General features: G+C 43.4%; 1 protein-coding gene across 1 annotated transcript; it reads left to right on the top strand.

The window, feature by feature from the left end:
- The first annotated feature begins 422 nt into the window (after window positions 1-422).
- nefma (neurofilament medium chain a) lies at window positions 423-6,077 on the top strand. Its single transcript, XM_046316699.1, has 3 exons — window positions 423-1,553; window positions 2,628-2,752; window positions 3,698-6,077. The coding sequence occupies exons 1-3, from the start codon at window positions 522-524 to the stop codon at window positions 5,268-5,270; spliced, it is 2,730 nt and encodes a 909-aa protein (XP_046172655.1). The 5' UTR covers window positions 423-521; the 3' UTR covers window positions 5,271-6,077.
- The last annotated feature ends 3,918 nt before the right edge of the window (window positions 6,078-9,995 follow it).

Genomic DNA, 9,995 nt, shown 5'->3' with positions numbered 1-9,995 from the left:
GTCACATCTCCATGCATAGAAATGCTGCACATTGGTTGTTCGAATGAGCAAATGCAGAGATGTATGTATAATTTCCTTTCTCACTCCAATGTTCAATATTGCGAGAAAGTTATATATTCACTCGGTGACAAGCGACAACTGATAAATACCTGAACGCATAGGCTATCCTAATGAATGACTCAGCATCTGCATGGTTTCGAATGAATGATTCCAGTTCTGGAATCATCCTAATGATAATCCCCCCCCCGCCACCCACGAACCCTCACACTTCCACGTGGTGTTTCTTGAAAGGTCTGAGGGGTTGGTTGAGACATGGCCCTCCCCCTTAGATCAACGAGCCAGTAAAAACAGCTCCTACTTGCCTTTTTAGAGATTGTGCCGTATATAAAGGACAGCCGGCGAGGCTAAGAATGCTGTGAGCGCCATCCACCCCGCACCTGCACACACACACGCACCCACCCCACTACTTCACCTCGCACACCTTCCCTTCCATTTGCACACGCACCCCCTTGTCTGGCCGGATGAGTTACCACCCGGTGGACACCGTAGGGAGTCCATTCAGGAGAAGCATGGATAGTAGGACAAGCTACGGCCGCTCCTCCGGCACCCCCTCCAGCGGGTTCCGCTCTCAGTCCTGGTCCCGGTCAAGCCCTAACAAGCCCTACAAGAGGAGCGTCAATATGCCTGTAGCCAGAGCGTACAGCTCCACACTCCTCAGCTCCGCCGACAGCGTTGATTTCAGTCAAACTAACGGAGACTACAAGCGTTCCAATGAAAAAGAGCAGCTCCAGGGGTTAAACGACCGCTTCGCCGGTTACATCGATAAGGTGCACTATCTGGAGCAGCAGAACAGCCAGATTGAGGAGGAGATCCAGGCGCTGCGGCAGAAGCAGGTGTCGCAGTCCCAGCTAGGCGATTTATACGACCAGGAGCTCCAGGAGCTGCGCTCCATGCTGGAGCAGATCCACCACGATAAGGCGCAGATCCAGCTCGACACAGACCACATCGAGGAGGACATCCAGAGAATTAGGGACCGCTTCGATGAGGAAGCTCGCATCAGGGATGAGACGGAAGGGATCATCCGGGCGCTCAAAAAAGATATGAACGACTCTGAGTTAGTGAAGTCGGAGTTGGAGAAGAAAGTCCAGTCACTGCAGGATGAGATTGCCTTTATCCGTAACAACCACGAGGAAGAGGTGAGCGAGCTGTTTGCCCAGGTGCAGGCGTCTCAGGTGACCATGGAGAGGAAAGACTTCCAGAAGACGGACATCACCGAGGCGCTCCGGGAGATCCGCACCCAGCTCGAGGGCCACTCCAACCAGAACCTGCAGCAGGTGGAAGACTGGTTCATGTGCCGCTATTCCAAGCTCACTGATGCTGCGGAACAAAACAAAGATGCAATAAAGTCCGCCCGTGATGAGATTGCAGACTACCGCCGCCAGCTCCAGTCCAAGACCGTGGAATTAGAATCGGTCCGGGGAACCAGGGAGTCACTGGAAAGGCAGCTGAATGACATCGAGGACCGACACAACAACGACCTGTCCAGCCTGCAGGTATGATGAGACCCGCTGTTGGCATTGTTTTCATACAGAAACCCACAGCAACAGGCTTAATGGTGAAGTGTTCTATAAAGTTGTATTCTGTGTAAGTAGAGAAGCAATGTAATGGAGAGAGTTGGCTAAATCATATTATCAGATGTGTTTCGTTTATCATATAGGCTATCAAATTGTGCCAGAGTCGTGTGAGGATATTATCACGATTCCTTTGAGGTTTTTAATTCTTATTTTTAATATAGGTCTACCGATAAGGAGAGTTCCCTACTTTGAGAATGAAACATATACATATTATATTATATATTGTGTTAATATAGATAGATGTGTTTTATCTAGCTATATAAGCTCTGCGCAATGGTGGTGTCTGCGCATTTGCTTTAAGATAAATGGCACAATGCTGACATCTTATGGGCACAGCTTTTACATCGCCCATCCTTGTTGAAGCATTAGGCTACTTATACGCTGCGACAATTGGTGAAAGTAAGGACATTATAGGGTTCTTAATTGAGGGGAGACATAATGCAGCAAAGGTTTTTTTTTTTTGCTGAGTCAGAGACGCGGGTCGATGCGTTCATTGGCTGTGTCCTTGCCTCACCCCACACAGATTTCGAGGAGGACTGTTGAACAAGTGTGAAGAGGCTGCCCTTGAAACAGTGTACACTGCGTCAGAATAAATTATTTCACAGAACAATAATAGCCTAACCTTTTGCGCAGAACGGTCTCCAACATATCAATTGATTTGCCCTTTTACAAGGAGACAGGGTGACTTCACACTTTCAATTGTTATTGCAACGACAGTGTAATGAAATCTCAAAGTGCTTTAATGTGTTGTAAATTTACACACGTTTAAATGTGCTTGTGATAAAGCCTAAATTACTACGAACAAAATACGAAATTGTATATATATATTTTTTCCCCGTTTTCATATTTCTTCCAGAGGGTTCTGTCCTTTTGGAGACATATCTTCCCTGCACCAAAAAAAAAAGATAACCATGTATTTTTTCAAAGTTCCACATAGGCCTAGGTAATAACAGCTCCTAACCAGCTAATGTCTCTTGGTCTTGTTTTCTGCAGGAGACCATCCACCAGCTGGATAATGAGCTCAAGGGCACGAAGTGGGAGATGGCGCGTCATCTGCGCGAGTACCAGGACCTGCTCAATGTCAAGATGGCCCTTGACATCGAGATTGCTGCATACAGGTACAGTGCGACGGTAGTGTTTGAATTAGGCCTATCATTGAGTAAAACAAATATTTTAAAAGAAAACAGGAGGAAACAAAAATTGTACTCATTATGGAACAAAAACATTGTATTTATATATAAAGGCAACATTTAAAGTGTTGGTCCCATGTTTCATGAGCTGAAACAAAAAATCCCAGAAATGTTCCACATGAACAAAAAGCTTATTTCTCAAAAATGTTGTAGATACATTTGTTTACATTTGTTAGTGAGTATTTCTCCTTTGCCAACATAATCCATCCACCTGACAGGTGTGGCATATCAAGAAGCTGAATAAACAGCGTGATCATTAAATAGGTGCACCTTGTGCTGGTGACAATAAAAGGCCACTTGAAAAGGTGCAGTTTTATCACAAAACACAATGCCACAGATGTCTCAAGGTTTGAGGGAGCATGCAAATGGTATGATGACTGCAGGAATGTCCACCAGAGCTGATGCCAGATATGTTCATTTCTCTATCATAAGCTGCCTCCAACATCGCTTTAGAGAATTTGGCAGTACGTCGAAACGGCCTTACAACCGCAGACCACGTGTAACCACGCCAGCCCAGGACCTCCACATCCAATTTCTTCATCTGCGTGATCATCTGAGGGGTGGTGGGGTGGTTTAGTGGTGCTGAAGAGTATTTCTGTCTGTAATAAAGCCCTTTTGTGGGTGGGCCCAGCTGCCAAGCGTGTGGGCCTTTGACCTCCCAGACCCACCGATGGCTGCACCCCTGCCCAGTCAAGTGAAATCCATAGATTAGAGCATAATTCATTCATTTAAATTGACTGATTTCCTTTTATGAACTGTAAGATCTTTGAAATTGTTGCATGATGCATTTATATATTTTTTCAGTATATATCAACCCTAACTTTTATATTAGGCCTACACTATACTATATCTTATTTTCTATTGTTTTTGCAGGAAACTCCTAGAAGGTGAGGAGACCCACTTTAGCACTTTCCCTTACCGCCAAGCTGTCACCTCCTCTAAGAAGTCCAAGTCTGGGCCTCCCAAACTGAAGGTCCAGCACAAGTTTGTAGAGGAGATCATTGAGGAGACCAGGGTGGAGGATGAGAAGTCTGAAATGGACGAGGCCCTGGAAGAGATTGCCCAGGAGCTGTCTGCCGCACTGGAGGCAGAGGTAACAGATGACAGAGAAGAGGAAGGCGAGAATAAGGGAGAAGAGGAAGGAGAAGAAGCAGTGGGACATGGAGAAGAGGGAGAGGGTGACTCAGAAGAGGTTGTAGCCTCCACTGAATCCCAAGTGAGCTCCAGCGCCCCTGCTGAGGAGGAAGAGGAGGACAAAAACGGTGGCGATGAAGAAGAAGATGAAGGAGAGGGTGCTGAGGAGGGAGAAAAAGAGGAAGAGGGTGAGAAAGAAGGAAAGGGTGAGGGTGAGAAGGGAGATGATGCAGAAGGTGGTGATGAGGGAGAAGGAAGGGAAGAGGGAGAGGAGACAGCCCCAGAATCAAAGGTCTCTCCTGACAAAGAGAAGGCTGGAGAGAAGGAAGGAAGTGGAGGAGAAGAAGAGACAGCAGATGGAGAGGGAGAAGAGGAGGGTGGTGATAAAGAGGAAGTTGCAAGTAGTGACAAAGGATCCAAAAATGGAGATGATACGGATGAGAAAGATAATAAAGGAAAGGATGAGAAAGATGACAAAACAGATGAGGCAGATGTAGCCAAGACAGAGTCTCCCAAAACAGATACCCCCAAGAGTGAGGTCTCAAAAGCTGAGGTCCAGAAATCTGAGGCCCCAAAGGTCTCCAAGCCAGACTCCCTGAAAGCTGAATCCCCTAAAGCTGGGTCCCCTAAGTCTGAATCACCAAAAGCTGGATCCCCCAAACATGAATCCCCCAAAGCTGGTTCCCCTAAATCTGAATCCCCAAAACCTGGCTCCCCCAAATCTGAAACCCCCAAACCTGCAGGATCCCCCAAATCTGAATCCCCCAAACCTGCTGGTTCCCCCAAATCTGAATCCCCCAAACCTGCAGGGTCCCCCAAATCTGAATCCCCCAAATTAGGATCCCCTAAAGCAGAGTCCCCTAAGGATGAGGCTCCCAAACCAGAAGCTCCCAAGTCAGAGGCCCCCAAGGATGCAGAAGAGAAAGTAGATAAAAAGGGTGATTCAGAGGAAGAGAAGGTAGAAAAGAAAGATGCAGCTTTGAGCGGAGAAGTGGAGAAGGGTGTCCCAGAGGACAAAAAGGACGATGGGAAGAAAGAGGAGACGGATGTGATCTCAAATGGAGTGGACGAGAGCCCCACCAAAGATGACCCCAACCAGAAAGATGACCCCAACCAGAAAGATGACCCCAGCCAGAAGGTGGTCATCACCAAAACGGTGGAGACCATCACCACTGGAGAGGATGGAGCCAAGCATGTCATTAAATCAGTCACTGTCACCGAGACTGTGAAGGAGACTGAGGATATGATTCAGGAGAAGATGGTGTCCAGCAAGACGATGGAAAACACTCTTCCAAGTCCGTCAAGGTGGTGACCGAAACCGAGTGACTGCGCTCCAACCAATCCTCCCAGGAGGGTCAGGGAGGAGGACACGACGACAAGCAATCATACAGCTAGAGCGATGTAATAAAGATAACCACTCTCAAACATACAGAAAAGCAAAGAGAGAAGCCATATGATGTGACTAAGCTAAAATTTCTAAAATGCATGTTGAGTGAAGCTATAAATGAGCTTTTCTGCAGATGTGGTCAGGAAAATTTGGGAATGGGACAGATGATTAATTCTCTTTCTTTCTATCTGCAGTTCACACGAGTGGGTGGGGGCGTCTGCATGCTAGCTCAGGGAGGGAGTCCCCTCTCTAACATGTATGTATGGATGGATGGATGGGAGAGTGATAGAAATGTATCTTCATTCAAATTAATTTTTGGGGGGCCAGGTGGGAGGGTCCACTTCAGAAGTAAGCTTACTTATTATGTGACGATACCAATTGAGCCAAAAAAATACAATCGACTACAATACAATACAGTGAAGAAAGAGAATGACGATGGTGCAATGAACTCATGATCATGAACATACAGAACCCAAAGCAATTAACGCATAAATAACCTTGAAGAAACTCCTAGCCTTAAACATGCTTTGTATCAGTGTCTATTATGTTTACGAGTGCAATTGAAAATAAATCTGTAAATGCGCACACATACATTATTGTATGCATAGGATGGACTTGAATTTAAATACCGAACATACATGAGGTGCTACAGTTTGCAATCCCATGTCTTTACTCATCATGAATGATTTCCCAGCAGCATTTGCTCAATAAATGTCGTACTGAAATACAAAATATGGTCTCTTGTTCCTTTATGACACGTCAAACTCATTCCACGGACGGCTGAGTGTCTGCGGGTTTTCGCTCCACCCTTGTACTTGATTAATGAATTAAGGTCACTAAGGAACTCCCCTCACCTGCTTGTCTACGTCTTGATTTAAAGGAAAAAACAAAAACCTGCAGACACTCGGCCCTCAGTGGAATGAGTTTGACACCCCTGCTTTATGCAATTTTCCTGTCCTGTACGTTCACTTTTGTATATACAGTAGGTTTCTCACCACAATATGCACACGATATTCAACTTCCTCATCTGCTTTCATGGGGATGAGATTGCATCCTTCATTATCTTTTGCAGCATAGAATATATACAAAGCCACATAAACATCCACAGGCTGTCCTCTACAGATATTTAAAGTCACAATCGGTAGGTAATACATGCATGTCATCTAAGAATAGGCCACCAACAATAATATGAACAATGCAATCCTATGCCATCACATGCAAATAGCACTTGATTAGAGTTGATTTATCAAATTAAACTTTATTTGCAAAGCACATTTCTTAACAAAGAAAATTGCACTTCACAGTGCTTTACATACTGTACATAAATAAAATAATAAAAAGTGAGAAAGATTAAAAAAAATATATATATATATATATATATATATATATATATATATATATATATATATATATATATATATATATATATATATATATATATATATATATATATATATATATTCATACATTTCTCGGCAAATATACAATGAAGATAGATTAATTAAGAAAATAAAACAACAGTGGACATGAGAGACTAATATGAAAGATTTAGACTGAGAAATGTATGGTATATGACATAGTCTTTCAGCCATTAGCTATATTATTCGAGAACAACATTACCTACAATGTTAAACATGATTTGAAACTATACCTGTTTCAAAGTATTTTACATTTTACATACATATTTTACAACTTAAACAATGGAGTGATGGGTAATTTGGAGATTCAGCAACATTGAAACAGACAGCGACTCGTTTGGAAGTTCAGCACCACAGGAAAGTGGACAGCAACGGTCTCAGGCGCAAGCCACACTGGAAAAATCCCTGAAGATGTTTCTTTGAAATCCTATCCACATACACTGAGAGTAGAAAACATGAAGAACTTCCAATTCGTCGGGCCATGGACTCTACAAGGTGTCGAAAGCGTTCCACGGGGATGCTGGTCCATGTTGACTCCAATGCTTCCCACTGTTGTGTCAGATTGGCTGGATGTCCTTTACGTGGTGGACCATTTGTGATACACACAGTAAACTGTTGAGCGTGAAAAACCCAGCAACATTTCAGTTTTTGATACAAACTGGTGTGCCTGGCACCTACTACCATACCTTGTTCAATGGCACTTAAAGTGGAACTGATAGTGTTTTAGTAACATGACATCGTATTAAAATCGGTTCATATACACCTCCAGTAAGAATATGACACCTTGTTTCTATTTTCTGACAAGCAAGCACTTAGATATGGTCATTTTCAAATGTTCATACATTTGTAGAATGTTTGGGAATGACGTATAGTAAGGCATTTGTGAAAATTCTGTTTGGACAATTAATAGACACTGCAGCAAATTAAACCTAATAAAAACATGTGTCTTGTCCAGGACTGGTGTCTATGCAGACCGGTATGCCATAGCCAATCAGAGCTAATAGCCAATCAAATAAGCCATTTGCCACACAGGCCTGCCGTCATTCACTTTGGAATGGACTGTGTGTTTACAGGCAGAAGCAACAGTTCGACTTTAGAGCATTACAACGCATTGGCCAAAAGCCACAAAATACACCTGAATGGATTTCTGCAAATATGTACATACCACGGGAGTCCTCTTACAAAAGGTATCTCTCCCTCAGTTGCCTTTGCACATCTACAACAATATGATAAACAACTAATGCTAGCCAGAGCAAGATAAGCTAAAATCTAACAAGGGAACATTGGATAAACCCTCTCAAGCTTTTGAAGCTAGTTGCTCATCAGCATTGCAGTGAAACAATGGGGAATAGTAGATTGCTTGTCCTTCTGCATCTTGCCTGCCAATGCATGCTTGTCCAAACCCACGTTTTGACAACTGAATGGGAACTTGTCTGCCTACCCACCCATTTGATCAATGCCAAATACATTTGACTGACAACTAAGAGATATGCTAAATGTGGATAACAATCGTTCAAGTTCAGCATAGATAGCTAGCTAGCAAAGCGAATCACATTTCTTGCCAGCTAACCAAACGACACCTGCATCTCTAGCTGTAGACACTGAGAAACGATATGGGGGGGGTTGTTGGTCACTCACCCACTCCTCAAATGACATGACACCCTCCCAGCAGTGTTTTTATCTTGCTATGTGGATCAGCTAGCCCAGGGGTGTCAAACTCAATCAGTGCAAGGGACCTATATAAAAAACAAAACTAATTTGCGGGCCAGACATAACCTATTTGTTTTCACAAAAGAACGTGCAACTGCAACCCAAACTGGCCATTGTTTTATTAGAAAAAATATGGCTCTTTACAATGTCCACTTATATACAGAGAATGCTATATAGCATTCTAACATATTAAAACATGCTATTTGGCATGTTATTTTATCTCTAATAAATAATATTTGTCCAGCCTTGGCTGCTATGCTTGTAGATGTGCATAATATGCTGCGACCCCAATCAGAAAGTATTTAACAACAAATAACAAAAACATAGCTATAGGTTTGTTTTAACATTTAAACTTAAAACATGTTTTAAATTTTTTTGCACTGCATGGATCACAGGTACGGTAGAATGCAACATTATATTGTAGTTGAGTAGCCAGCTTGGGTTACTGCTCAAAATGTTGCTAAAATATGTCTCCATGTTTCTCTTTTGCATGGGGTTTTCTTGCAGGTTTTGTTTTTTGGTTATTCATTGTCATTGCTTTAAAAACCCAAACCAGACTGCAACATTTTAGTAGTCTAGCTAGGACTGTGGCATGTGTCTGCACACTTTCCCTTTGCTGCATGCTGTAAAAGGGACACACGAAAGCAGCTCAATTTAAGTTAAATTGTCTGATGTGAGCGCATCCAGCTGTAATCTCATGAAGTAAAATAAACAAATAAGATTACAACATATATCAAAAGAAGAAAAACCTTAGAGAGGTCTGCCTGTCGGCTACGACTGTAAATTGACTATATGAGCTGTTCCTCCGTTGCTTGTCCTCGCGTTGCTTGTCGACACTGCTGGTCGGGGACGACACTGCGGGGACGACACTGCGGGGACGACACTGCGGGGACGACGCTCTATGCTCACTCAGTGCGATTTCAACCCATTTGATCAGTGGACTTTGCCAAATTGCATGAATAAAAACAAACCAAAGCAGGCAAAAAAGTAGTGGGTTATAAAACTTGTCACGTTTTAATTCCAATACATGTAAAGCCTCTGCCCTAGTACGTCAAACTGGACTCAGGGGCAGACATAGTAAATAGCAGTAACATAGCAGTAACATAGTAAAAGTAAATCTGTTTCCCTCAGCGTAGCCTAGTGGTTAGAGCGTTGGACTAGTAACCGGAAGGTTGGACTAGTAACCGGAAGGTTGCGAGTTCAAACCCCCGAGCTGACAAGGTACAAATCTGTCGTTCTGCCCCTGAACAGGCAGTTAACCCACTGTTCCCAGGCCGTCATTGAAAATAAGAATATGTTCTTAACTGACTTGCCTGGTTAAAAAAATAATAAATAAATAAAAAATATGCCCACCCACCCCGACCAAGCGGTTGCTAGACAATCATGTTATATGAGCACCCATCCCGACCAAGCGGTTGCTAGACAATCATGTTATATGAGCACCCACCCCGACCAAGCGGTTGCTAGACAATCATGTTATATGAGCACCCACCCCAACCAAGAGGTTGCTAGACAATCATGT

Source organism: Oncorhynchus gorbuscha, linkage group LG20, assembly GCF_021184085.1.
Source record: "Oncorhynchus gorbuscha isolate QuinsamMale2020 ecotype Even-year linkage group LG20, OgorEven_v1.0, whole genome shotgun sequence".
Lineage (NCBI taxonomy): Eukaryota > Metazoa > Chordata > Actinopteri > Salmoniformes > Salmonidae > Oncorhynchus > Oncorhynchus gorbuscha.
Note: the sequence above shows the minus strand (reverse complement) of the source record. Positions and strands in the feature narration are given on the sequence as shown.